This window comes from Polychytrium aggregatum (genome assembly GCF_025602895.1).
Source record: "Polychytrium aggregatum strain JEL109 chromosome Unknown BJ171scaffold_35, whole genome shotgun sequence".
Taxonomy (NCBI): domain Eukaryota; kingdom Fungi; phylum Chytridiomycota; class Chytridiomycetes; order Polychytriales; genus Polychytrium; species Polychytrium aggregatum.
The window spans coordinates 198,106-225,451 of record NW_026516237.1 but is presented as its reverse complement, the minus strand read 5'-3'; the positions used below and the strand labels follow the sequence as shown (position 1 = coordinate 225,451).

Genomic DNA, 27,346 nt, shown 5'->3' with positions numbered 1-27,346 from the left:
TCTTGGCCTTGGTGGTGCCGAGCTCAGACTTGGCCGTGGCGAATCGCTTGTCGTCGGAGGGAATGCCTCGGGCAGTGAGCCTGTCCAGCTTTTCCTTTTGATTCGGTTCCCGATATCTGCATTTCCACAAGACTACCGGCCATCAGTTCCACAAGCAATCCCACAGTCGGTGAACATGCAAACACATATACCCTGTTGCGATCCCCACCGACTCTCCGGCCCACACGGCGGACCAAGCGGGTGAACACCTCCCCGAGTAATCTCAGGTGATTCGCATGTCTCCACTTCCCAATTGGAGATCCTTTTGCTCTGGCCGTGTTGTTCCACTCCGGGATCTTCTCACGATTACCGTATACCCAGTTGTCATTCCCAAGCCATTCGATAATGCTCTCGGTCGATCAACATCAGCGATCGTTATGGAACAGAACTGTTTTGTATGCTGGATGTATTGGATGTGCTGAATGTCAAATACAACCTCACTCGCCGTCTGCCGCTCTATCGGGCCCACTTTGCGAATCCACAGGTCGATATCGTTGGATTTGGATGAAATTGGGTGGTGCGGTGATTTGGCTGCCCTTGTTGCATTTCAGCGGGGCGACATGATTATTTGGGCGTGGAGCTTGGGACGGCATCGGGATCAAGGCCACTCGTTTAACCACTTGAGTTCGTCGATGGCCAAATTGTAACCCTGGTCGGCGGACTTGCGAAGCCAGAAGAGGGCAGTGTCGGTGTCCTGGGGGACACCCCAGCCACACTTGTAACAGGTGCCGAGGTTGTTCTGTCCGTATCGATTGCCCTGTTCGGCCGAATTGCGCCACCACTCGGTCGCCTTGGTGTCGTCCTTGGTGACTCCGTATCCCTTGTAGTAGCAAAAGCCAACCATATTCTGACCGTAAGAATTGCCTTGTTTGGCCGATTTGCTGTACCACTGGAGGGCTTGCTTTCGGTTTCGCCACACTCCCCAACCAAATAAGTAACATTCTCCAAGACAGACCTGGCTGTCGCTGTAACCCTCGTTGGCGAGCTGTTCAAATATGGCCGCTGCCTTTTTCCGGTCCCCGGTGGTTCCGAATCCATGGAACAAACACACAGCCATGATGTGCCTGCACAGCCATTCCTGCTCCGATCCCTGCTGGCACAAATCAAAGAACTTGCGGGCAGCGGATGAGTCAGACGAAGACATGGCCCCAGCTACCAGACATTCGTCCTCCCCAAGGCCGAACACATTGGATTTGTTGTTGCGTATGATCTTGGTGCCCTTTTGCTTGTCCTGCTGGGTACCCCGGCCGAGGTAGTGCATCCAACCGACCATGTGGGTCGCGATGGGTTTCAGGACAGTGTCAGTTGACTTGGTGCTGACTTCCTGCCAAAGCACGAAGGCACCGCGGTCGTTCTTGGCCATCCCCTCGCCCAGGAATGTGAGCCAGGCCAGCTGGAAGGATGCTTCGAGGCTGCCACGGTCGGCAGCGGCCCTGTAGAGCTGGGCGGCGAGCTTCCAATCTTGGTGGCGGACAGGGAGACCCACTGAGACCAACTTGGCAGCATCGAGACAGGCATCGGGATCACCTTGCTTGGCGCGGGAGACGATGGAGGTAGGGAGACGATGGAGGTAGGGAGACGAGTGGCCGATTCGATGCCGTCAAACTTGAGCTCGTCGGGTCGACTGGACTGGGACGGGGGCTGGCTGTTCACGCTGAGAGTGGTGAAATGACCAACAACCTGACTGACAGGAGGGGTCTTGGCGGCGGCGGGAGTGGGAATGGCAGGGACAGTAGCTCGGTTGTATGGCTGGAGGACGGCAAGGATGTCGGGGAAGGCAGGACGGGCGGCGGGATCTTGGGCCCAGCAGCGTTTGATGAGGGCCCAGATATCGTCGGGGATGCCATCGAGACGCTTGGGGCGCTTGCCGTTGCATGAAATGCGTTCAATAGCTCGGTTGAGCATGGCTTGTCCGTTGTTGGTGACCCAGACGGGTTTGGCATCGTTGAGGACCTCATACATTGTGATGGCGAAGGCGTAGACGTCGGTCTTCATGGTGGATCCGCTGGGATCATCGTCGTCCAGCATCTCGGGTGCAATGTAACCGTCGGTACCGCCGGTCGGGCCCATGGATCGGTTGCGGTCCAGCGAGGCAGAGGTGTGCTTGGTGCGGGACATGCCAAAGTCGGTGACGACGGCGTTGTTCAAGCCGTCCAGGAGGATGTTCAGGGCCTTGAGATCGCCGTGGATGATGCGGCGGGAATGGAGGTATGCCAGAGCCGATGCAGCTTGGAAGAGGAGACGGAGCTTCTCCTCGAGTGGGACATTGTTGTTGGCAACATGGTTGCGAAGGGTGCCGTTGGGCATGAACGGCGACACCATGAAGGGAGGAATCGGGTTGCCGTCATCGTCTTTGTCGCAGGCACCGAGCAGGGGGAGGATGTGTGGGTGGCTGAGCTGCTTCCAGATATCGATCTCATGGTTGTAGTCAGCGAGCTCCCGGTTGTTGTAGTTTCCAAGGAGCTGCTTGATGGCGACCTTGGAGCCAAAGTATGTGCCAGTGAAGACCTCGCCAAAGCCACCGCGGCCGATGGGGTTGGCTGAGCGGTCGGTGATGTCCCTGGGCGATATGTACCAGGACGGACGCTCGGGAGCGGGGCGGATAATGGCTCTGCTTGCCATGTTGCGAGGTATGGATGCTGGAAGGAGTGAAGGAGTGAAGGAGTGAAGGGGTGATGGAGTGATGGAGTGAAGGGGTGATGGAGTGATGGAGCGATGGAGTGATGGAATGATGGAGCATGAGCAAGAACTCTGATGACACACATTGGTTGGCTGGCACACTCGATCCACGGATCCAGCCATGTTCCTGGTTTGGTGACTGTGCCACTCTCGTTCCATTCCACCCATCTCGTCTCATCTCGTCTCATCTCATATCATCTCCTCAGCATCATCATTGCACTCTCATCCCAATCCACTCAATCCACACATCGAACATCATGGCTACCATTGTCCATCCCTCACCTCGCATGGCTCGACTGGCCATCGACGAATACAACCCAGACATCGTCACCATCATCTGCTGCAACGACAGCTTCCAACTCGCCCTCGATCTCAGCACCATCAAGATTCTGCTCCGAGTGTGCAAACGAGTCCGTTCTCTCCTGAGCTCCAAGCTGCCTCGTTTCCTCACCTGGTCCCAGAATGCAGGATTGTGTCATCCCGATGGACAATTGCAGATTGGCCTCACACCGAGCGACCAGATCGCCCTCTCGCTGCATTGCAAGGATCAAAACACAGCCGACCGATCCTGGCTCATCGAACAAGCCGACCAAGGAGCGCCTTTGCATCGTACTTCCTGGCCCGGGTGATGCAAGTTGATATATACCAAGAAGAAGACGACGATGAGCTTGCGGAGAATACCCAGCACCAGCTGATATTTCCGTATCTGATCAAGGCCACTGAAACTATGCATCCAATGGCACACTTCCACCTGGCCGAGTGCTATCGCAAAGGGCTTGGAGTTGACCAAGACCACACCAAGGCTGTCGAGTTGTACCGCAGTCTGGCAGATCGTGGAATCCCTCAGGCCCAAGTTGCCCTCGGTCGATGCTTCGAGAATGGCGAAGGTGTCGACCAAGACTTTGACTCAGCCATCGAGTGGTATTCCAAGGCTGCCGCCCAAGGATATGACGATATCCGCATTGCATTCCTTCGTGGCTGGTTCTCGTTCATCGGCCATCGTGCCGAACAGAGCGACGACGATGCACTCAACTACTGGCATGAAGTCAGCACCAGGTCCACAGTACTGTCAAGACCGCGGCACAATCAAACCCAGCTCCACCATGACGAATATCGCTCAAAGCCGCGGCAATCACAATCCATGGCATGCACACGCAAATGATTTCATATAGCCTGTCTGCGCACTACGCCTATTATCAAATAACAACCGACAGCATGAATGGGGAGATCGTGGCCTGCAAGCCAGCGCAAGTTCAGCGGCCTCATGCCTCCATCCACGCCTCCTACTTTGCGCTCTGCCGTCATCCATCGTCTGATTGCCTCTGTCCATCACCCGCCGCCCTCTCTGCCGTTGCCCACGCGGCCGCACCATTGGCGCTGCCCTCCCCGACCCCGGGATTGAATCTTCCTTTCATCCTTCTCACATGCTCCCTCGTCTCGCTTCCATGTGAACTGCGGGTGCATGGCTTCACGTGAACGCTGCTGCTCTCCCCAGAAGCCCGCGCGCGCATATAACCTCGCTCGCTGCCCGGATGCCATCGAGCATTCTGTCTCTCCTGCTGCCGGCCGATTCGCGCATATTCCGTCCTTCAGCCGCACCTCATCCCCGCTGTCCAAGCCGAGTTCCTGCATCATGTCTGACAACGTTGCTCATGCCCTGGCTGGTAAGTCGCCCTTGCCGCGGCTCGGCCTCGGTTTTCATCATCCCGACAGTCGCATGATGATGGATGGATGGATGGCCTGGCTGATCTGAGAGTCATGGCGGGGCTATCGTCGCATATCGAGGTCTGTGTTGATCCGATATGTCTTCTCGCTGTTTGCGAGTCCAGGTGCCGGAGGAGGTATCATCAGGTAGATCAGCTTGGACGGACAGAGCCGATAGCGTAGCTTTGTGCGGCTGCAGATTGATCGTGGGCGCATCCACAATCGGGCAGAGTTGCGTCCGAAGGGAGGGTGCTTGTCGGAATCCACGTCCACTCGTTGATCTCGACAGGCGACTCTGCCCTCCATCCCTCTTCCCACGCGAAGAGCGGGTCGGATCATGGTCATGGCCAGAAGCTGCCTGGAGGCAAGCCGAACGTGCGACGCCGATCAGCGTCGGTGCTCGTCACCAAGTCGGCGTGGTTGTGGTATCGAGCCGATTGGTCCTCCTGGGCAGGCTCTTCTCTTCCACAGCAGATTGGACATGCCGCCTCGTCCTCACTGACACATTTCTGCCATGGCCGAACGATCGATCTGCCAATGCTCGCCACTTAACCACACAGCATGATCCTCACATATCCCCTGACCACGGTGTCGATGCGAGCCGCCGTCAAGAAGGAAGGCACCAAGTCTGGCGTCTCTGGCCAGCTCGAGGCCGCCATCCGCATCATCAAGGAAGAAGGCATCCAAGGACTCTACCCGTAAGCGGTGTCGTGGCTGGACTGATCGAGGCCGGTCGACGCCAATCTCCCCGCCTGCATGGCGGGACGGGCGGTGTGTGGGCCGGCCACCCGTTTGTCTGTTGGAGAGCAACCATCTTGAATCTGCCGGTGGTAGCGACCGCGCTGACCCAGCATGGTTTCCATCATCCGTTGGACTCTGAACCGCATCCAGTGGCGTGCAGTCGGCGATCTTTGGCATTGCCTTCACCCAGTATATCTACTACTACTGGTACGAGTTTGTCAAGGCCACGCTCGAGAAAGCCGCTGGCGAGGGCCGCGGCCTCACCGTCACCGAGAATCTGATGGGCAGCGCAGTTGCAGGCAAGTATGCGGCGTATGCATCCGAATGATTGCGGGCGAGCCGCTGGAGCGATCGCTGCTGCTGGTGGATACTGGAATATGCGGGTGGGCCCCGACGAGATGGACTAACGCTGGCGCCATCATGCTGCATGCAACCCAGGCGCTGTCACTGCGGTGCTCACCAACCCGATCTGGGTGGTCAATGTAAGTATGCCTCGCTAGTCTCACACGCACATACGAGCCCAGGGGGTAGCTTGGGGCGGTGGCACGGAGTAAGCAGAGGCCTCTCTGGGCTGTGGAGTGGAGTCATAGAGCCATAGTCCCTGATCGTGGGCACATCAGATCCGCGCTGACAGGTGCTCCCGACTGCCATTTTCAGACCCGCCAGGTCGTCAAGAAGGACGGTGCAAAGACCAGTGAGACCAGTACCTTTGCTCAAACCGTGATGACCATCATGAAGAGCGACGGCATCCTGGGCTTCTGGAAGGGCATCTGGCCGGCCCTTATCCTGGTCATCAACCCGGTGATCCAGTACACCGTGTTCGAGCGGCTCAAGGAGCGGCTGCAGCGGGTCCGATCGAACCTGACGGCCTTTGACTTTTTCATTCTCGGAGCCATCAGCAAGCTTGCTGCAACCGGCATCACCTACCCTTACATGTGCGTATCGACGAAACCAGGGTGATGATCCATGCGGAGGGCGAGTGTCTGCCTTGGTACTATGTAGTCCGACAAGGGGGGAGGGGGGCCGTAGCAGCAACTTCGAGTGTGGTGGTAGGGTTTCTTCAACTTCTGCATCATCATCGGTCGCAGAATATGCTAACAGTGGCTCCATCAACCCTCCGATCGGTGGAATTGCGGAAATCGGAATCGGCGGCCATCAGCGTCGTCAAGTCGCGCATGCAGGTTGCCGGCGGTGCCGACGACTCGACCCGCTATAAGAGCGTCCTGGACGGATTCAAGCGCATCATCAAGGAGGAGGGCATCAAGGGCCTGTACAAAGGCATTGAGAGCAAGATTGTCCAGTCGGTGCTCACCAGCGCCTTCCTGTTTGCATTCAAGGAAGAGTTGGTTGGCAGCGCCATCGGCCTGCTGGTGCTGCTGCGTCTGCGAGACCCTGTTTCTGCCGTCAAGGGCGCCGCCTCGGCTTGAGTGCGCATGCCCTCGACCGATGGAGAGTGGACAGTTGTGGAGTGAGTAGGGAGGTCGTTGCAGCGAAGACATTTGCAATATGAAACAGGGGACTGAGCGAATGCACGGGGTATGGACAGACGGGGGTCCGATGGGCATTCGATGGAGATTCGATGGAGACGGAGCTGCAGCCGGGGTCTGGACTGGATCACGCATGGCCAACATGGGATTCGTGGTGGCGAGCGCGTCCAAACCAGGATGCGTCGCAGCACAGAATACAGTTTCCACAGTCTCTGTGTGTGGAACACGAGCCGCCAGGCCGCGTGGGTGTGGCAACAGCCGAGCTGAGCAGCGGGTCCTTGTGGTGCCCGCGCGTGTGCGACCGGCTGTCCCGGCGTCGCACGACGTAAGACTGTGCGACCGAGTGGGGCACCACAGTGCAAATACAGAGGCTGCAGCTCCACAGCTCCACAGCACAGCAGCACAGCTGCATACACAGACAGCGTTGCCCAAAATAGGCGCCGAACCACTTTCCTGTCGCACCCGCCTCGGTGCCCGTCTCCTTCCTGCCCATTCCGTCCTTCGTCTTGACTTGCATCTTGCTCCCATTCTGTCTCGCATCTTGCTCTCCATCTCGCATTGCGTCCTGCCTTGCATCCTGCTCTCCATCTCGCTGCATCGCCCGCCCAGGCCCCTTCTCCCCACCCGCATCTTGTCCTCGTTCCCTGGCCTCTCCGTCTCCCTGCCCTCCAGCCCGCCTTGGATCCGCCGCAGCCCGCCAGAACGCTCTTCCGTCACAAACCACATCGCCGCGATTGACTGCTCGCCAGCGAGACATCCATCCAAGCGATATTATCTTGTCACAGCATCACACCACACCACACTTCGCCGTATCGTATCTGTATCTAGTGCCTGTCGCCCAGTTCACCACCCGCCACCATGTCCACCGGATCCCGCAATTCGCTGTCTCTCCGCCAGCGCCTCAAGGTCCTGACCCAGGAAAACACCGATCTGCAGCAAAAATACGACCAGCTCTTTTCCGAAAAGGAGTTGGTCGAGCAGCAGCTCGAGACCTCCAAGCGCACGCCCTCGCTCAGCGCGCACTCCAGCTCGGAGACCCTGCGTGAGAGCGAGAGCATCCGGCGATGTGTGAGTGCTGGTTACCCGCTTCGATTTCAGAGCGTTTCGGGGGGGGGTGTATGCATGGGTGGCTCGATGGAGATGAGTCACCACAGCTCCATTGTAGTTTGATGCCGTATGCCCTTCATATTTCTTCTGTTTCCTCTTGAGCGTCTGCTCTCGGCCATTTGCTTTGATTCGGCAAAAGGCCCTGTAGCGGATGCTCGTGACGGCTCCGCTGTTCTGACGCTCTCGCTCACTTGCGCCCATCTAGTCTTCCCCAGACGGGCTCTCAGATGTCCATAAGGAAAACAACCAGCTCCGTGAGCGTCTGGCCGAGCTCCAGTGCCTCAGCGACTCGCTCCGTGCCGACCTCGAAGCTAAGGATACCCGGGTTCTTTCGCTCGAAAACGAACGCGATCTCGTCTTGCGGCGCTTTCACGCAAAATGGGACAAGCTCCGGACTGTCCTGCAGCTGGCCGACCAGCAGTCCAACCAGCAGTCCAATCCGTCCGTCCATGACGATGCATCCGATTCTGCCAGCATCGAGGCACAGATTGAGCAGCAGGCAAAGTCCGTCAGCAGCGCGCACCAACGGCTGCGGGAGCTTGAGGTCCAAGTTGAATCTCTGCAGCTCGAGAACCAGCGCAAGGATGAGCAGATCGAGTCCTTGAAGGCCGACAATCAGTGCAAGACCGAGGAGATCGAGCGGCTCTCGGAGACCACCAAGGACTCCCAGTGCAGCATTTCCGCGGAGCTCTCTCGAGTCAAGGCTGCGCTTGCCCATGTGCAAAACGAGCTGTGCAACTCCAAGGACACAGTGTAAAGCTTTTTTTTTCGGATTGCCCTTGATGTCGGCGATGGCACTGCGTTTCGCCTGTCTGGGAATTGCTTTGGGATGGTTTGCGCCGAGCTGTCACTGGATGGACGGTCTCATCTGACAGGCTTTTGATTTCTTCCTGTTCGATCGCCACGCTCGTGCTTGATTGCAATTCCGCCGGCGATCATTGCTTGGCAACCGCAGCATCCAGAGCCAGCTCAAAATCCGAGAACACGAAAGTCGCCAAATCGCGCTGCAGAGCCTGATCGATGCAAAAACCAAGCAGCTGGTCTTTTCGTCCATCGAGCATGCGGCTTTGCAGAAGAAGCACGCCGAGCTCACGCACCGTTCCCGCGAGGAGCGCGAGCGGCTCGAGAATCTCGTCCAAGACCTCTCTACTACTCTCGATGCCAGAGACACGCAAGTTGGAGAGCTGCAGACTGCAGTTGATCGTCTGGAGGCCCATCTCGCCGATCTGTTCAAGCACTCGGTCAGCACAGCCTTCCGAAAGAGCTTTGTCACCTCGGGTACGTCCACCTCGGCTTCTCGCGGCAAGCGAGTCTCGATTCACTCTGTCTGCCGCCAAACTGCTAAATCTGTTTGGACTCGGCTGGATTGTCTGACTCGGGCGGTGCTCCACCGGTTCTCATGGAACGGCCTGGCGCGCTTCCATCCGTTCGCCGGCCACCGACATCGGTCCGGTAGACCATGGCTGCTCGCACCGGCCGATTTGCCGTTATCTTGCTGACTGACTGCTGCTTCTGTATTCATTATACCTGCCTCGTCGCTAACCGGGGGGCTGTCAGATATCCACAAACTCGAGCAAACTCACTGGGTGCCGGATTCCGACGTTTCGTCGTGTCAGATGAGTGGATGTGACAAATCCTTTGGCGTTTGGACCAGAAAGCACCATTGTCGAAGGTAGGCTGCCCCTGTGTGCTCGCACCTGATCGACCCGCTGTTTCGGCGTCCGCAAGCCGGTATCAGAGCCATGTCCGCTGGGCGCCCCGCGTACTCACCCGCATCCTCACCCTTTGGTTTCGTCTCAAGATGCGGCAACGTCTTTTGCTCGGGCCATCTGTCGTACGTGTCTCGTGTCCGTTGATGTCGCCGGTGTGCGGCCTGTGGTCGCCACTTGGCCGCCGTGGTGGCTTAGAGTCCGCTGGCCGGTCTAGAGCTTGTCTCTGTCATGCGGCTTGCTGTTTTCACGTCCACTGCGATTCGCTCGCCTGGCTGTTCATATCAAGCTTCGGGATAGCCATCCCACCGTGCTATCATGCCCCAGCTTTGCCTGGGCCTCACATGTCAACTACCCGCTAACCTTTGATTGCTCACCTGCCCGCTCATGACATGCCAACAACAGCAACAAGGCCAAGTTGTCGGTGGCCACCCGCGACTTCCATCCCGAAGGACTCGAGACCAAAGTTTGCGATAGCTGTTTTTCCAAGTGCAAGGTATGCGACCTTGATTCAGGATGTTGGTTTGCCGTGCCGATATCCACGGAACTGATTTCCGCCCCATAGGCTTCGTATCTGAGTACGCCATCGTGTCCATCTTGCTAAGACGCTCCACCTTTTGGTCCTCGCACAGCTCTCAGCCGCGCTGACGCACATTTCACTCGAGTCTGTCGTCTAAGCCCGGCCGGCACAGTCACGAGGCTGCTGGCTGCCTTCATATATCTGGTCGATGATGTGTCCAGACCTGATCTCGCTGTTCTTTCCAAAATCTCTGTGCAATCCGCCGGCTTTCAGTAACATTTCAGTAGCGTTTCAGTAGTGTTTCAGTAATCCTTTAGTAGCATATCGGTTTCTTCTTTCTTTGCTCTTTTGACTTGCCGTGAGTGCAGTGCCTTCGCTCCATGTCTTGCTTCCCTCGTTTGCCCCTCTCTAATTTCGGCTTTGTGTCCCAATAGCCAGCGCAGTTATTTCCCCTCCCTTCCTTGCGAATATTTATTCTGTTGTTTCTCTACTCTATCATTTCGAGCCGCTCCCTCCTTCCCTCTTCATATCCTTTGAAGCTGCCCCCGATGTCGCAGTTAGTGAACTTGTGAGCAAAGACATGATGACTCAAACCTCGATATTCGAGCTGCTCGCCTTCTGGCATCCACATCCTCGTCCGTCCCTTCCTCGCACTGATGATCTCTATTGGTGGGTCGCGTTCTGAGGTTACTACCGCATTGCTGTCACCATTGGGCTTTGCATGTCCAATACAGCCCGTTGTCATCCTCCTCCAGTCTAGCAGCACAACAGACACCCGCTTGGCGAGTGCAGACTCACCCAGGCTGACATCCGTTCCCGACCGAGTAAAGCATATATTCCAAACGTGGTGGCGAAGGACACTGCGCTTTTACGGCCGGTCAGAATCCATGAGATCCAGGAAAGGGAAGGAGAAACAGGAGGGCTGGGCAAAGCGGGGATGCAGCTTCCATGCAGCGACAAGCATCATCATTCCACTTGCAAAACCTTCAGTTGGGTTATGGGTCGGGGGTTTCGGCTTTTGTTGTAGCTATGTCATTGTTTGCTTTCTTCGATACTGTTTCATGGGAGGCTTTTACGAAATAGGAGGCGGCTTTCAAGGAAATCATACGAGACAGTGGAAACGGAAGGAGAAAAGGCTTAATTTGACAACAGCAATCAGAGGAAAAATACAGGTAGATAGAAGCACGCGAATGGCTGCAGAACAGGAATGCACGACAGGGTTTCGACAAAATGTTGTTGGTCGCATCTCCCCCCCCCTACACACACTTCCTCCTTGGAGAAAGGAGTCGGATGGCTCTCACTCAGCCAAGCTGTAGCTGCGTCACGAGCATCGAAGGGAGAAAGGGCTTCGCGGGAGATCATAAACGAAAGGGAGGTGTGACAGAAGATCGGATTGCGGGTGGACAAAGGTGGCGCTGTCCAAATCCGCTCGTGTGCCAGTTGCCCGGGACGCATCGGGTCTGCCCGGATTCAATGACGGCGGAGAGTGACTTTCACTTTGCATGATCGGCGGGCTGATCCGCCCTTGCTTCGAGGAGCTGCGAAAGCTTCCGCTGGACGATTCTTGGATCGCTCGCATCTTTGGCGTTCCGCTCCATGCTCGACGGGCCATCGGACGTGTCTGCGGCATCGGGATGTCTTGCCGCTGCCACCGGCTGGGGCCCGTCATAGATCGGGGTTGCCGCGCCGGATAGGTACGGCGGCGACCCGCTTGGAGCAGGGTTGGCGTTCGGTGGAACAAGCAGATCGCCGGCACTGGTCGAAGCCTCTTTGGTCTTGGCATTCGGTATCCACTGGTTGAGCCAGTTGAGGTCAAGCGAGGCCGTAGCTGCCAGGGACGGGAATGAGGTGAGCGCGGACGATGCCGACGGCTGACCCTCGGCCCGGCGATGCACTCCTTCGGAGTTCGGGACTTGGCCGGCGGGAATCCATGTTCGCACTTGGGTCAGGAGGCTGGTGACCGACGACGACAGGGCTCGAGATCGGTTGGTTCCGGACCCACCGGCTTCGGGTGCGTCGTTGGCGCTGATGACAGGCACACTGTTTGAGCGATCCATGTCGACATCGGAGCCAACGAAGGAATTGGGCAGCGAGCGGTCGCCGCCTCGAATCTTGCCCTTGATCCGCACCTGGCCGCCAGACTCCAGGGGCACCCACAGATCAAAGACGCTGTCGAGTCCCAGAGCGTCGAGGTCCTGCTCCCATTCCCAAAAACCTTCATCGAGCAAGGCATCGGAGTGGACTATAAGCACGGCATAGACCGCGACCCGAATAATTGTCCGGCTGTGTTCGCTCGAGCCAAGACGCAGCGCAAACTTTTCGCTGGGCCACTTGGGGTTCAGGGACCTCCGGACAACCTGAGTGCGGTGAACCTCGATCTGGCGCCCCACAGGATCGGTCTGATAGGTAATGGTGGCGTAGCAGTTGGATGTGCCTGATGCGGGGAGGGTAGTCGAGGGCAAATTGGTCATCAGCGGAGGATCCAGCGACATCCATAGACGATCCAGCGACATCCATAGACGATCATGTCTTCGTCCTGCAGCCCAAGCTGTCACCCGACGAGCGATTGCCACGCCGGATACTTGCCATTGATTTCAAATCCAACGAGGCCCTTGGCTTCGACGATGCTAGCAGTGACATCCAGATAATGGCCGCCGTCCATCAGGGGCTGGTCCTGCGTGAAAGACGCAGTGCCGTCTGCTTCAGCCCAAGGAGCTCGATTAGTTGTGTTTCCCACAGAATCGTCCTTTAACCGGGAACCCTGACGACACAGCCCATGTGTCTGGACACCGTGGGATTCGGCGCCATAGGGGTCGATGGCATGTTCCTGCGACAGCGCAAGCTGAGATCATCTATGCCTCGATGACATATATCTCGACTCACCTCCGAGCTCGGCAATTGAACCTAGAACCTGTGATTCGCTCAGGAAACTGCCGTCGGCCGCCTCGCTCAGGAGCTGGGTAATGTCGGCTCCAGGAGTGAGCAGCACGTCGCGGTCGGCCGTGGACGATTCGCCGTTGCTGGACACATTGATATGCATGCTGGCCTTGCGTTTCGAGTGCGGCACCTCGCTCAGCGACGGCGAGATTTCGGTGCTCGGGCTGAGCTGGCGGTTCGTGCCAGAGGTGCTGTACTCCTCGGACGAGCGTTGTTCGCGAGCCAGTCCCCGCGCCAGCGGCGACAGATGTGTGGATGAGACCGACGTAACGCTGCTTCGGCGACTCGAACGCACAACACTTCCGGGACCGGCGCGGCCCACACCGGCCTTTGTGTTGAGCAGCGACCGCGGGATATCCGCCGAGGGCTCAAAAAGCAGCCGCACATGGATGCGGCCAGGGTTCTTGGATCCCTCGAGCTGGTACTCGCGCTTGACTATGGTTCGGATCGGAAGACTCGCCAAGCGCACGCGAAACGAACCCAGCAGCCCGTCCCATTTCAGCTTGTTGCGGTCGTGGATGTCGAACCGCAGCAGGGAGCCCGAGCGCTTTCGGACAAACTCTGTGATCGACTCGTCAAAGTGCGGGTTCATTGTCTTGGAATGCACCATGGTTGTGTGCAGCAGTGCATCGTCCAAATACACTGAGCAGTAAGGATTCATGGTGGCGCCAAGATCGTTGGGCTGCAGTCTCTCGGCATCGATGATATCGATGAACAGCTTTCCCGACTCTGTCGAAAGGATCGATCGGGTAAATAAGCAACAGCGCACGATGGGTGAGGCCGAGTCAGCCAACTGCTTCCTGGGGCTGATGCTTCGGACCCATGTGCGTTCTAATCCAAGCAGAGGTACTCACGGAACTCGAGGTCATCGTGGTGGACAGGGACGTTGACCAGCTCGCAAGAAACCCCGATGACACCGGCATCAATGTCGTGCGACGTGAAACTCGAGCTCATTGAGCCGGAGCCGTTGGTGTTTCCGGCCTTTGTGCGGCTCGGCCGGGTCAATTTAAGACTCCATGAGCCATCGAGGCCCTTGATTTCGCCAACCCACTTGCCAATGATAGGGTCTTGTGGGCTTGGGCGGGCTGCGCTCACATTGCGAACGCAAATGTGGATTCTGGTGCGAACATTCTTGACCAGGATACTCGTTGCTAAGCGTTGCAGACACGAATGCACGTACAGGCACAGACCGCATCGCCAACGTCAGCATACGTGCGGAGAGTCGCAAGCCAGTGCATACCAGCCGATGATGCCAAAGAAGCGCATGTAGCGGATCACACCGGGTCATCTGATGACCTTGGGCTGTGCTCACCTTCCTCCCAGCATCGCAACTTCTGGGGCCGGGTTTGGAAACAAACAGGCTCGCCCTCGACATTGACTTCAACATACGGCATCATATCGATTGGATCTATTGAGCTCTTGAAATCGTGAAGCCGAATGTGTAGCACCGATACATCTGCGTCGTTATCAGAAAGGTTACCCACGGCCCGGGTCTCGCCGACATGCCCATGGATATAGTCACGAATCAGCCGGACAGATCAAGTCATTTCCGTGACCCCCGTTCATCCTGAGGGACTTACCCGACTCGTACTCCTTGATGGGTTGGAGAAACTCGCTACTTGCGTCTGTAAAGTTCTCCGAGTCGGTCAGGTCCGGTGCGGCACTGGGCGGATCGTCCTCTTGAGGCTCAGCCGGGGCCGTCTCGGGAGCATCCTGCTGCGGCAGCGGGAAGAACTCGACCTCGAAATGCATATGTCCTTTCTGCTCGCCACTGGGCTGCTGCGAGAACGGGGCGGGCTTGGGATCGTTTGTTGCCGGAGCCGTGTGACTTGCTGGAGCCAAATCGGTTTGCGGTTTTGGAAAGTAAATCGGTGCCCAGACATCGGCGCCGTGTGGCGTTTGCAGAACCCTCAGGTTACTGTAACCTTCGATGCGCTTCCAGCCGCACTTGAGAGGATCGTTCCACTCGCTCGTTCCATTGCCGTTGACATATGCATGGCTCGAACGGGAACTGAATTGCTCCTTGAGCGCCAAGCTGCCTCGGCTCGGATCGCCGCTCACACCGTCGGACTTGATGCTCTCGATCGGTGATTTGGAGGACCCCTTTCGGTCATCTTGCGGCTCGATTTCCTCGCCGGCACCGCTGCTCTGCATCACGTTAGACGGAATGAGGTCTTCGATCGGATACTCCACGACACCCAGGCTTCGGTTGCCGCCTTTCTCCTTGTTGTTCCCACCCCAGCCATAAAGCTCGAAGCGGAGCAGCTCTCTTGGCGTGTAGCACAGAGCGAGGAAGGTTTCGTCCCATACTGGGTCCGCCGTGGCGTTTCTGTGGTTGGTGATGCCAAAGCGGCGATCTGCCACGTAGAGACTGCAAAAGGGATCCGACAATCCTGTGATACAAGCGAGCAGCAAATCGATTAGTCACAGGGAGAAATCGATCCCTGCGAGAACGATCCAACAAGACAGGAGGCCCCAAACTCTTGGAAACTCCAAGAGCTACCGGCTTGGCAAGGACTAAGAGACGGACAGAGGGCAGCCACACGCAGTGGATTGGCGAAGCACTGGCCGACAACCAGCATGACAACCATGGGCTCGATATTCAAGCACATGGGTGCGAGTCAGATCCTCACCGATCATGTCGACTTTCTTGAGGCCCTTGGCCTCCTTCACCTTGACTCGAATCACACCTATGGGTTTCACGGGATAGTATCCATTCGGCCGCTCCTCCATCGGAACATCTTCGCTCAGCACACGCACAGGCGTGAACATGAACGTCAGCCGTATTTTGCCGCTCTCGATGCCAAACAGCCGGAACCAGTCGTCATTGGTTTCTCTATCAAGCAGCTCTTTCACTATGATGGTGCACTCGCCAATGATTGGATTCTGCTGCAGGCCGCGTTGGTCCTTGACGATGAAGCGGAGACTTGTGCTGGAAGCGTCTTTGCAGAAAAATTGGAAAGGTGCATCCCACACCGGACTGTTTGTCTTGCGACGAACGGGCGTCGAGAACATCTTGGCGTCATTGACCTCGATCACCACATAGGGACTGTACCGCCCGTTGAGGGATTTGAAGCGATCGAGCTCCTTCACCTGGTGGACGACAACGCGGAGGATGCCTCGCCCAAGCTCGATTGGGGGATTAACGAGGCCCAGGACTGGCGCGGACAGGGGTTGCGCAGGGCGGGTCACCGGGAAGAACTGCATGTCGATTCGGACCTCGCCACCCGTGGTGCGGTTGGGGTCGTCGACGCGAACGAGGGTTTTGAACCGCGAATCGTTCTCGGCGCACGGATGACCCCATTGATCAACGAGCCAATCCGCCTCTCGTTGCCTTGGGGGATCGTTGGAGGTTTGGAAAGAAAGAGATTCGTCAAGGAGCTTGATCCAGCGGTTGAGATGAAGGGTTGGTGTGATGCCCATAGACCGGTCCGTTAGCGTGTTCCAGTCCATGACCTCGACCCGCAGCTCATCAGATGCATTAGTGAGCTGCTTGAATGTGCTGTGGGTCAGAACGATATAGAGATCTTCGTTCCAGAACGGATCCAGGCTGTCAATGCCGCGGAGGGAGGTAGAGGCACGAACGAGGTTAGAAGCTGCTGCCGTGATGTCAGCATGATGGGTGTCACCACACCACCGGCAACATCGAGATCGTCATCGATAGCACCGATGCGATCGGCTGCATCCGCACCGTTAGGATTGTGGATATGGTGTCGCAATAAGAATGTATCCAGGGTCACTCACTTTTCCTCAATCGCCTTGGTTCTAGCAACGATAGAGCCGCCGATAATGACACGGGCGTAGGGATCGCTCTTGCGTAGATTTTCGAGGTTGCGCAAATTGACCGCCTCGTGGATGATCAGCCGCAGGATGCCAACGGGCTTATCGGCTGGAACGTGGATGTAGCTGTTAGTAACATTCGCATTCCCATAGCAGTTGCGAGCGCTGCAAAGTTGATACACGTCGTGCCCGCCAGCTGGGGCGCAGAGAATGACCATCTCGGCTCCATGGCGTCTGCCTCGCAAGCCGCATCCAGCGGGGAGACCGTGTGATGTAGAGTGCAGAGGCAGGCTCACCGGGCTCTTCGGTGGCGAAGATACTCGCGATCTCGATGGTGCTGACACCCAAGTTGCGGACTTGTGAATCGACCGTGTCTTTGATAAACGAGTTCAAACCGGGGATCTGTTTCGGGGGGGGGGGAGGCGTGAGTATATGGAGCACGGCACGGTGTCGTTGGCATGGATATGCGAGCATCGTCCTCATTTTTCCGTGGGCTGTCGTTGGCAGATCATCTATCCACTGGCGCACTGCTCTGCACAGCCGTTTACCCACATCCATCACATCCATAGCCTTTAGCGGTCGTAGAATAAAGTCCACATGTGGATGCTCGTTGAACTCCCACTGCAGCGTCTTGATATGGGGAAACGCCGTCATAAACTTGAGATAGACTCGAACCTGCATTTTTTGAGTGACAGCAGGTCGTTACAAACCGCACCGCGCTTGCTTGTGGGCTGGTTGGAGCCAGGGACTTACGCAGGGTAAGTGCGGTGCCTACCTTTGCTCGAACTTCCAGCTCTTTGAGAAGAATCGGAAGCGAGATGGAAGCCAATCCACGACCCACACGAGCAATAAGCTCAATCACCGAGTTGCGCATATCAAGCTGCTGGATGGTTTTGAACTGCTCGTCGATGGGTATGAATGAGAGGTCCAAGTCGAGGATCTGGTCGGTGCCAAAGCGACGTGAGTGAGTGAGTGGTTCAACATAATCCGCAAGCACCGCCAGTCGCTCGGGCAAATGAGACGTGGTTTGATGCCAACCAAAACATCGGCCTCGGTTCGCTGCGGGGTCTGGATAGACTCGATTCTCGGCGACTTTGAGCCAAGGGTGAACTCCTTGAGCACCAAATCGTCCTGTGGGTCGGCGATGAGATAGCGGCAGGGGTTGTTAGCAAGCAGTGGATGATCTCGGCCGGATTCGGAGCTATTGTGTGAATGAGACAGCGATGCCAGCAGGAAGCCGTTCTAAGCAATCAGTCCCTGACGGATGCTTACCAGGAAATTGGGCTTGCTCACGTCGAGCACATTGTTGATGAGCTGCATGATCGAGGCCGACAGTGTGGGCTCGAGCATCGGCCAAAACCTCTCCAGGAACGAATTGAGCCACTCGGTGCTTTCGGCGTCCGTGGCAATCTATCCACAGATAGAGTTCCAATGAGACAGTCGGCATGGATGTTAGCCGGGTGCATTGTCGTATGAGGGAGCTTTTGGGCATGATACGGCGTCAGATCCGAGCAAGCATTCATAAAGGCAAGGTTGATTAGGAATGTTGAGCGATATCGCTTTGCTGCCCACCTTCTGCGACTTGATTTCCTGGATAACCTCGCCGCGGACTTTTTGCTTCAGTCTCATGATGTTGCGCCGAAAGGACATGCCCGCAAAGAACATGACATGGACAATCCAGGCGAAATGGAGGCTGTAGAGGCCTGGGGAAGGACGGACCAACGAGTTTTAAAGGATGCGCCAGCCCGCCAAGGGGGTGCAGCCCGACTCAAGCGACACGGCGTCCGAGTCCACGACCGTCCGATAACGTGCGGATACAATCGGCTCCATACCAGCAACCCAGGCGACGACGATCGCCGAGTTTACATAGGCAAATGCGGTCAACGATTCGGCATAGAACAAGCGGTTGAGCTCGGAGGGTGAGATGACTTCGGTCTTTGCTTCTTGGGTTCTGTGGGCTGGCGAGAGCTGGGCTGGCGAGAGCTGGGCCTGCTCCTCTGGGGGGAAGGTTCCGAGCTCCTGCTCGCTGATGTGGTCATGGTTGGAGCTGTCTGTGTGCCGAGGATCGGCAGGCAGAAGGGCCAGGGGGCCATGGTGATGGTGTTCTGCTGGTCCGCCAGGCACTGTATGCATCAACAGCGGGAGCCAAGCGGATCAGTCTCGGGTGCAAGAAGAGGCATCGAGTTTGGCAAGGCAACAAACGGCAGCAGGTCCAACCGGATTAGGATTACCGCTCGATATCGTGAGCCTGGAGCCGGAATCCAGCGCTTGGAGGCTCTCCCTGGTCCGCCTGAGCTCCTGTTCGAGCTGCTGGATGTAGTCGACCATCTCCTGCCTGTGGAGCTCCCTCTCCGACAAGCTTGGGTCGCTGTCCATTGTTTCCATTGATATGCAGCGCTGCGGCCGGTTGCTGGAAGCGATGCGAGCGTCGATTGAATGCAGCGATGGAAGGGGGGGGGATGAGGCGATGGAGAGACCCTGGAGTGGCTGGCATGCGATTGCCTTGGCCCCGACTGGCTCTTGCAGAGAACGGCCACGGGACCAGCGTGCGCAGCAGCCTGTCGTGTCGAAACCGGGAGGAGGCGCAGCGCTATCTCGGCGCGGCCACGGCCACTTCCCACGGCCAGTGTGGTTTGCTTTTGTGCGAGCATCCGACGGTCTGATACTGTTGTCGCCGTGCGCGGTATTTTCAAGCGTCAGCGAACCAGAGCCAGGGCCAGCCATGTCGGCTCCTCAGGGATACACCAGGCTCGGTAAGCACGGATCGGCTGGCGCGTGTTCAGCGCCAGAGAGAGGACATGATGCTGGGTGCGAAAATGGGGCTGTTGGAAGCTGACGACCGTGGGCCCTGGCGCATTCTTTGGCAACGCGAACTCCAACAGGCTCGGAAAAACCCCGGACCGCAGAGCTATCGAGTGAAGATGTGTTCACTCACAAAACCAAGCTGGATAAAGCCCGCGAGACACTGTCCTACGTGTGCTTTCTGATGGTTCATCGAAACCATGTTTTTGAGCCACTCGAGTATTTGCTGATATGGTGCGAGGATCTGCAGTTCCTCATGTTCTTCTTTGCGCCCAACGCGGCTTTCAGCATTCCATCATCGATATCATCGGTATGTGCTTGAACATCCGAGTTACTGGGAGGCCATGCGATTGTGGCTGAGTCTCGATCTGACGACTACGTATACGCTTCTAGTTTGCCGAAGTCCAGTATCAGAACATGGATCCGTACCGCTACATCTTCTTTTTCCTGATATCGTCTCTGTGTGTCCTCGCACTGGGTTTATCGATGATCTATGTTGGCGTTGGAATTGCATCGGGACATCATCGGATGATCTGGCCTCTGAGATTGGCTCGACTTCTCGCTACGTTCCTGCCTTCGGTGCTCTTGTGAGTTCGCCAACTAAGGAGTGCACTCTGTCCCGGCTGAGACCACTGATGCGTAAAGCCTGCATCCGGGTGCTAGCTGGTTCGAGCAATTTGGGCACAGCATCGGATCTTAGAGGACCGTTTTGACGCCGCGATGATCTCTGTCGCCACAACCCAAGCTTGTGGGCCTTGGTTTATGCAATTTTGTTGATCTAATCATCATCATCCGACTCTGATACTCTTTCATGGACACAGTTTCCCGATACTCGGACTCCTGACCAGCGCCATGAACAGAATCAGCACACCATGGCCCATGGTCGGGGTGGTGGTCGTCATGCTGGGAATCTCCCTGCGAGAGTTCCTGATGGTTTTGATAGCAATAATTACCATTGCTTGCTACATTCCTGGTGAGCATTTCGGCACTGACGGTGCTTTGTCTGTGTCTGAGCAGCAATGGCTGGCTGCGAGCGTATGACCATGCTTGATCCATCAAGATATACACTACCGTCGCTAACATCCTCATCGATAACTGTCATTTCACGGAAATCAGTTTCGCTCTGCCTCACTCTCGTGTACGTCATTTGCCGCCGAAACATCCTCTATGCATCATACTGGGTCAAAGTGTGGCATGGAGTGGGCACTGACGCCGCCCACCCCCCATGTGGCATCGTATAGATTCCACGATATCAACCCAATCATCAAGGGCCCAACATCCAAGGCTCACGGGAGAGTCGACTTCTTCTACTGCATCATCAAAGTCATCACAACGACAATCTGGCGATGTACTAGCATCACCAGTCCCAGCGGCCCCTTGATCCGCTCGCTAACCCTGCTGGTGGCATCGATTCTCCTGCTTTCGTCGACGCTCTTGGGTAAGTGACAGGATTGGATCGGCAATGACGTTGGTCTTTATCGCTTTGCATACACTCCGAGCGCTACCCTACATTTTCTCACTGACATGACGGTGTGGTGAAATGCAGCTTTCCCATATTACAAACCAGAAATCAACCACATGGTAAATCTCGCATCTCGCATCTCGCATCTCGCATCTCGCATCTCGCATCTCGCATCTCGCATCTCGCATCTCGCATCTCGCATCTCGATTCATGTATCCAGAAGACTTTGGTGTTCCCAAAGCTCCCAGATATTCGGCATACCGCGCTGTCTTTGCCGGTACTAACCTACTCTCGTAATTCTGGGAATATTTCTGCGCGTGGTCGTGGATCGGTCTACCCGCCCACTAGCGGGTCGGCACCTACGTCACTGCCTTGTTTATTGGCATGATCAACGTGCTTGCGGCCATAAGCTTCCAGACGACTGGGATTGTTCTCGGAAATACATCGTTCATCATTATGGCGTCGGCTCTGATCCCGCTCTATGCCGCGGGTTTCATGCTGAGTCACTTCGTCTTCGGCTACATCCAAAAATCAACCATCGCCGCTCTCGGAAACCAAGCAGCCATCAAGTCGGACCCAAACTTTCTTGTGTTCCAGCACTGGACACATGTCGAAATCACGGCACGATACTATCTCGCCGATACCGACGCGCGAAGATCCAAAGTCAGTCCGCTCCAGCTGGACCGCATCATTGCTGTCTTCAAGGTTCGTGTCTCGGGGTTCCGGATAACCGGCTCGTGATTTCTGTGAAAACAGCTTACCTGGAGAGCAAAGGAGTAGGGAATTGTGGCTTAATACTGCTACCTCCTTCCGTGTCTCGACAGCGTGGGACCAAGGAGTTCCCAAGCCACCCGATGATCCTGGCAAGCTATGCCAACTATCTTTACAACACACAGTCGATCAAACTTGACGGAGAGCGGCTTTTGTCCAAGATCTACGCCCTCCAGCCCGCACCAGATATCAAGTTCCACGTTTATTATCTGAGTCAGGTACAATAGCCCAAACGGTGTTTTGTAACCAAGCCAGGTGTCGATCGCATCCTTCATGTCTGGCTCATCAGGGCGCTTGTCCAGATCATTTCGCAGGAGCACCAGGAGGATGTGCCCGCTAGCCTTCTCCGACAAGATGCCTCTGCCTTTGCCGAATATCAGAAGGAGCTTGAAATATGCAAGAGTAACTATATGATATCGGTTCAGAAGCAAACTGTGCTGTGGCAACTGCTCTGCGATAAGGTGGGTCGAAGTATATGCTAGCGATCAATCGCGTTCAGAAGCAACATCTGATGTCGCAACTATGAACAGAATCACAGCTCTGGGGATCTGGAGACTGTTGCCATGGAGCTGTACAACTCGTCTCTGAAGGCTGACGGGGCATTCAAGAAGCTCCTGGGCAGGTATGGGGCTTGGGCAGAATCGCACATTGGGAGACTTGGACGTCCACGCACTAACTTGGCTCTTTCCGCATCTCGACAAACGTGATCCAAGATATCCAAAAGCAAAGTCCATTCTGAAGAACTATGCAATGTTTTGCACAGATGTAGGTACCACTTTGGATCTGCATTGTTGCTATTCGTTATGGCCTGTTGAGGTTGCTGCGTTGCCCTCTGGACAGAGCCTGAGAAGTAGAATTGCATGACGACCCCGCTTTTCCACCAGCATCGCATTGGAAACTAACCCACTGTCCTCTAGATTATGCAAGAGTCCTCAAAGGCGCGCATACTGGAGCGGCGCTTAGCAATCCTCGAAGGGGAGGATGATGAGAATCGCCTGGGAGAATCGCCAATCACAGATTCTGTCGAGAAAAACTCGAGTGGAGAAGAGGACTCTGGTGACAGCAGGTCCAATATCGAATCATCCTCGATTGACCAGAATTCGAAGCAGAACGGCGGGAGCTTTTCGAGCATAGGAAGAAAAGTCGCCCACGACGGCAAGAAGATGCAGGCCGCAAACAAGCTCCGCAAGTCGCTGCTCAAGCACAACGAAATGCGGATCACCACATTGCGATACGCCTCCGCCGCCGTGGGCTTCATATCGGCGGTCATTTTCTGTGCTAGCTTCGTGGTGTCGATCATACAGCTGCAAGTGTTCAACTGGTCGCTGACGCTGCTCAATTGGTAAGTTCCGATGGCCCTGTACCGACGACCACGAGTGCAACACGGTCGCCGCACCATTTGCGGCGCGCCGAGGAGGATGGTCGAATGCCCGAATGTTCGAATGGTCGGATGATCAAGTGGTCTGCGGTTCTGCTTTCGTTCAAGTCCAGCGTCTTCTAACGCGTCGTCAACCAATGTGAACGGATGATGCAGGCTGAAGCTGAGGGAGTACTACACCGCACTCCAGCCTCTCCGGCTGATTCAAATGAGAGTGGCATACCAAAATAACGATTCGGTCACATTCAACAACATACAAACCCAGTTTCGACAAGAGCTCTACAACTTTTCGAGCGTGTCCGAGGACCTGTACTTCAATCGATATTTGGCTGGTCAATCGTAAGTGCACGCCGCGTTCTGCTTGAGTGCGATGCTGGATGAGTTTTGCTGTGGATTTGTATGGATTGGATTGATGGTGCTAAAACTACCACTGACATTGCACTAAACTCGTATTCCCATTCCCACTGGTCATCAGATTGGACCCTGGACAGGTCGGTTGGAGCATTCGAGCAAATCACGCAAACCGATGGCGTGGCCCATTGACACTAACAGACTCCTTTTCGCCTCGTGCAGATCATAACCGTCTTCCTGCTCACGTTGCCATCGATCCAGTCGCTGACCCCGATACAAGGAACCATCTACTCTGTCACTCAGGTGAGCGATTCCAGCTTGAGTAACAGCAGTAACCTCGAGGTGGCAATCCAAGTGCAGTTATTAGCATCTTCAGAGTCGTTGCTTGATTGGTGCTGGTGACTGTGGTATGTGTGCCGTGCTGATGACACTGTGCGTTGACCGAACCTCTGGCTGCTAAACATGCAGGGCCTGATCAGCAGTGCGTGGTCGATGCTCGATCTCGGAATCACAGACTTTGCCAATGTTACTTCCGACCCGAACTATCGCTTTATCATGGACAATGCGTGGACCATTCAAGAAACTGCTTGTAGGTGCATTTTCAAGCAAAGCCGAGGGAGAATCTGCCTCATCAGCATGATGCACTCACTGGGCATGTACTAATGGCTGTACTTGTTGAAATCGCCCCAGATCAACCGTCGAGCCAAGTCCTTTTCACCACGGCACTGGTATCGTAGCTTGGCTAGACAGATTTTTGGTTCAATGTGATCTCGGCATAACATCTCCAAGCACATGTGCTTATGATCTAGCCAGCTCACGCTTTGATTCCCAATATCACCAGAGCGAATCTGTGTTCTTGGCCAAGATCTTTGTGTATCTGCTGACGGTAGTCCAGATCGTGATGGTCATGGTCTTGATTGTCCTGTTCGACCGCAAAGTCGGCGAGTTCCGACGTGCGCAGAAGAGCTCGCTCCGAGTCTTTCGGCAAATACCGCAGCATGTGTCGCTAAACACTCTCCAGGTGCCAGTGCCGTTCCTAGCGCTGTATTTCGTCCATATCATGGTGGAGGATTGATAGGGACATAACGAACCAGGCAACATATCTGATCCGGGACTGCACCTTGGATGCTTTGAACGTCCCTAGAAAGTTCGCCAGTCAGGCAGCTACCAGATGTATCCCTGCAATGAAGAAGACTCCTCCGGCTATCTCCTCGGACACAACAGTCTGCGCTCTCAGAAAGGAAAGGCCGCCAAGCATCAAGACAGGTGGTTCTATATGGCATACATGCTTACCACTGTGGGCCTCTCCGTTGCATTTGCATATCTCAACATCAGTGTATGTACCTGAGCAATCATCCATGGTCGCCTGGATGTCCGGCGCCCTGGCCAATCGATTGCTGTATCATTTCTCATCGCCCCGTTATGTCCTGTGGGTTTTGGTCTCGGTGAACGCACTCATACGATGACTCTGACTCGGGCTTGCGATGTGCCGTCATTTAGAGCTTCGACTCGGTGCTGACCAATGCCACGGACATTTCGCAAGTTTGCAACTTCATTATGGACATGATCAACTCGGTGGCGCTGCTGAGTTCAATGTCGGATGTTCCCTTCGCCACGCAGAGCTGGGGTACCGTGGCCAATGCGTTCTCTGTATACTCAAGCCAGGTGGGTCTGAGCCTCAGCTGAAACCGGCGAACGCCAAGTGCATCCGGTTGCCTGTTCACACCAATCCGCCACCCAGAGATGGATTTCGTCTTTCGTTTGTCGGTTGGATGCGCCCCTTCTCTCCTCAGCTCACTCAAGTGTCCTTGACATTGCCTCCACCTATCTGTTGCCTAGACCGCAACCATGACCCAAGCATACCGAAACATCAAGTTTGGAGACGCCATCATTCCTCTCAAGTTTTTCCAATATCCGCCATTTGTCGTGCAGATGCTGACCGGAAGCGCCGGGATTACTTGTTTGCCGTACGACTCGTCGCTGTGTCAGCTCGGCGCCCGAAACTTCAACAACTCGATTGGCTACAGCTACGAGTCCGTGACCAGTGGACTCTTCCGACTCAGCAACCAAATGCTGAATTGCCAAATCACTCAGGGGATGGTTGTCGCGGCCGGCCGGCCCATCAGCGCAATCAACCTGGCATTTGTCAAGGCGACGCTCGAGCCCGACTTTGTCCAGGGATGGCTCCGAATCGCACGCAACCTCAACGACTCGACTCAGTCGATCATGGCAACGTTTGAAAATAGCATCATCATCATCTCGCTGCTCTCTATTGCTGTGATTGTCGGTAAGGGTCAGACAGCACGAATGCCCCAGGATGGGATGGCCGCCACGACCGCCACGGCCATGTGTGGTCATGCCTTTGGGCACTCGGACATCCTTGCCATGCTAACCACTGCTTCATTGCTGCGGTGGGCCGATCGACGCAATCTGGATGCACGATCGATGGTCCCTGGCTGCGCGACGCCGCCAAAACAGTGGGACAAGTACTGGTTCTCCAGAGTGTCATCAGGAGTATCAAACTTACAGACCTGAGCATGATCGAGATGATTATCAGGTACAAGTCGAGAGGCGCCTTTGGGCGTGGCGGTTTATATGCTGATGGAGCCCATCATCCGTCTGCACCGCCATGAGCTTGAGACAAGGTCGCGGCCGATTGGCACGGTCCACCTTGACTCCAGAATCCACACCGTCTCTGCAATGCTCCGGCTGTGTCGGGCTGATAAAGGTAGTTTGCATTCGCTCACGTCACCACCATCGCCACCATTCCAGGCTTCCGCTCGAGGCCAAGGAACGGCCCGAGTTTGCAGACATGGCCAAGACAGTGGAGACTCCGACGTCGTTCTTTGGACGAATCTTCTTTCTCTTTGTCCAAAAGAAGTCAAAGCCCGATTCCAAGCGCCGCGACGCAGGGCCAACCTCCTCAAAGGGATTCGAGCATCGCCGCCGGTCCGTCGTCCAGCCCATCATCGAGTTTGGGTCCGGCCAGCTCAACACCAGTCCCTCGTACGGTTCACACATGTCCACGCGAATCCATCGCCGCAGCGACGTCTCGGATGTGTACTTGCGGTCGGAGAGCCGAGTCGAGTCCTCGGCCAATGTCAGTTTCCCGCAGAGCCGCACGATGGGGGACGACTCGATGCCTGCGCTCCCAACCGAAAAGTCCAGCTTGGTCCGGAGCGTCCCCGAACTGGTGGTCCATGCGCTCAGCGGCTCGTCCGAGGTGCAGCTGCCCGAGTCCAGGACCCTGGGACCCTCAGCCCACGACCAGTCGGCGCTATCTTTTGCGGCCTCGGGATCGTACATCGAAGCCAGCACCGAGATCATCGCGACATCATCGAGTACAAGAACGCCGTCGGTCGACGTCACGTCCCAGGGTTTGATGCCACCGCCAGCGTCCCAGGAATACCGAGAATGAGGCGGCGATCGATCGCTGGCGGTGGACACATGGTGTGCCAACCACAGTCTCTGAATATGGAAATGGAAATCGGTGGACGGTGCTTGGCCAGAACACAGAGGACTCGGCATGGCCCCACACATATACAATAGAATCTGATCACCTTCGCAACGCAGAGTATCTTGGCGTCGAGAGACCATGGAGTGGTCCAGAGGTCGAGTGGATGCACCACACTCCCACATCGAGTGGATGCACCACACTCCCACATCGAGTGGATACGCACACTCCCACATCGAGTGGATACGCACACTCCCACATCGCCACAGGGGATCGACCGAGTGTATTCAAGACTGTGCTTCCCAAACCAACGCAATCAAAGAGATTGCCAACCAGGACGGAAAACAATCGCATGAGGCCTACGGATCAGCAGACCTGTGTCGCTGATGCCAGAAAGTGACTGTTCCGTTTCTTTATGGATTCGA

The 27,346-nt window shown here is 56.0% G+C and overlaps 10 protein-coding genes across 10 annotated transcripts; 6 read left to right on the top strand and 4 right to left on the bottom strand.

The window, feature by feature from the left end:
* Window positions 1-428: 428 nt before the first annotated feature.
* BJ171DRAFT_516076 (uncharacterized protein) lies at window positions 429-1,519 on the bottom strand. The gene has a single exon (XM_053112010.1). The coding sequence runs from the start codon at window positions 1,181-1,183 to the stop codon at window positions 638-640; it is 546 nt and encodes a 181-aa protein (XP_052964051.1). The 5' UTR covers window positions 1,184-1,519; the 3' UTR covers window positions 429-637.
* BJ171DRAFT_193598 (kinase-like domain-containing protein) lies at window positions 1,155-2,760 on the bottom strand. The gene has a single exon (XM_053106201.1). It carries the CDS (start codon window positions 2,659-2,661, stop codon window positions 1,330-1,332), a length of 1,332 nt encoding a protein of 443 aa, XP_052964050.1. The 5' UTR covers window positions 2,662-2,760; the 3' UTR covers window positions 1,155-1,329.
* Window positions 2,761-2,991: 231 nt separating this feature from the next.
* BJ171DRAFT_444897 (uncharacterized protein) lies at window positions 2,992-3,661 on the top strand. Its single transcript, XM_053108157.1, has one exon. The coding sequence runs from the start codon at window positions 3,006-3,008 to the stop codon at window positions 3,345-3,347; it is 342 nt and encodes a 113-aa protein (XP_052964049.1). The 5' UTR covers window positions 2,992-3,005; the 3' UTR covers window positions 3,348-3,661.
* BJ171DRAFT_402028 (Sel1 repeat family protein) lies at window positions 3,455-3,667 on the top strand (the record flags this gene model as incomplete). The annotated part of the gene is made up of 1 exon (XM_053107214.1): window positions 3,455-3,667. A coding segment is annotated over one exon (213 nt), but the record flags the coding sequence as incomplete, so codon positions are not given.
* A 1,139-nt stretch (window positions 3,668-4,806) lies between these two features.
* On the top strand, window positions 4,807-6,888 carry BJ171DRAFT_193580 (mitochondrial carrier domain-containing protein). Its single transcript, XM_053106200.1, has 5 exons — window positions 4,807-5,120; window positions 5,314-5,462; window positions 5,602-5,645; window positions 5,821-6,098; window positions 6,323-6,888. Exons 1-5 carry the CDS (start codon window positions 4,984-4,986, stop codon window positions 6,588-6,590), a joined length of 876 nt encoding a protein of 291 aa, XP_052964047.1. The 5' UTR covers window positions 4,807-4,983; the 3' UTR covers window positions 6,591-6,888.
* A 257-nt stretch (window positions 6,889-7,145) lies between these two features.
* BJ171DRAFT_193529 (uncharacterized protein) lies at window positions 7,146-10,393 on the top strand. The gene is made up of 7 exons (XM_053106198.1): window positions 7,146-7,718; window positions 7,963-8,510; window positions 8,713-9,035; window positions 9,315-9,429; window positions 9,559-9,591; window positions 9,872-9,962; window positions 10,099-10,393. Exons 1-7 carry the CDS (start codon window positions 7,509-7,511, stop codon window positions 10,141-10,143), a joined length of 1,365 nt encoding a protein of 454 aa, XP_052964046.1. The 5' UTR covers window positions 7,146-7,508; the 3' UTR covers window positions 10,144-10,393.
* BJ171DRAFT_193542 (uncharacterized protein) lies at window positions 10,346-11,391 on the top strand. Its single transcript, XM_053106199.1, has one exon. It carries the CDS (start codon window positions 10,643-10,645, stop codon window positions 11,300-11,302), a length of 660 nt encoding a protein of 219 aa, XP_052964045.1. The 5' UTR covers window positions 10,346-10,642; the 3' UTR covers window positions 11,303-11,391.
* Window positions 11,392-12,478, bottom strand: BJ171DRAFT_629302 (uncharacterized protein; the record flags this gene model as incomplete). The annotated part of the gene is made up of 1 exon (XM_053115590.1): window positions 11,392-12,478. The coding sequence occupies one exon, from the start codon at window positions 12,476-12,478 to the stop codon at window positions 11,480-11,482; it is 999 nt and encodes a 332-aa protein (XP_052964044.1). The 3' UTR covers window positions 11,392-11,479.
* Window positions 12,479-12,537: 59 nt separating this feature from the next.
* Window positions 12,538-19,079, bottom strand: BJ171DRAFT_584615 (C2 domain-containing protein; the record flags this gene model as incomplete). The annotated part of the gene is made up of 15 exons (XM_053114310.1): window positions 12,538-12,683; window positions 12,870-13,652; window positions 13,778-14,074; window positions 14,236-14,379; window positions 14,504-15,316; window positions 15,557-16,473; window positions 16,668-16,812; window positions 17,000-17,105; window positions 17,256-17,378; window positions 17,479-17,643; window positions 17,742-17,834; window positions 17,976-18,113; window positions 18,276-18,406; window positions 18,536-18,754; window positions 18,935-19,079. 15 exons carry the CDS (start codon window positions 19,077-19,079, stop codon window positions 12,538-12,540), a joined length of 4,365 nt encoding a protein of 1,454 aa, XP_052964043.1.
* A 346-nt stretch (window positions 19,080-19,425) lies between these two features.
* On the top strand, window positions 19,426-26,932 carry BJ171DRAFT_601321 (uncharacterized protein; the record flags this gene model as incomplete). Its single annotated transcript, XM_053115082.1, has 24 exons — window positions 19,426-19,456; window positions 19,586-19,815; window positions 19,899-20,092; window positions 20,327-20,478; window positions 20,622-20,643; window positions 20,747-20,943; window positions 21,073-21,086; window positions 21,316-21,672; window positions 21,792-21,956; window positions 22,041-22,199; window positions 22,269-22,360; window positions 22,452-22,503; window positions 22,656-23,080; window positions 23,273-23,455; window positions 23,592-23,607; window positions 23,690-23,770; window positions 23,936-24,056; window positions 24,158-24,195; window positions 24,309-24,488; window positions 24,612-24,803; window positions 24,968-25,132; window positions 25,307-25,754; window positions 25,946-26,024; window positions 26,240-26,932. The coding sequence occupies 24 exons, from the start codon at window positions 19,426-19,428 to the stop codon at window positions 26,883-26,885; spliced, it is 4,239 nt and encodes a 1,412-aa protein (XP_052964042.1). The 3' UTR covers window positions 26,886-26,932.
* Window positions 26,933-27,346: the final 414 nt, after the last annotated feature.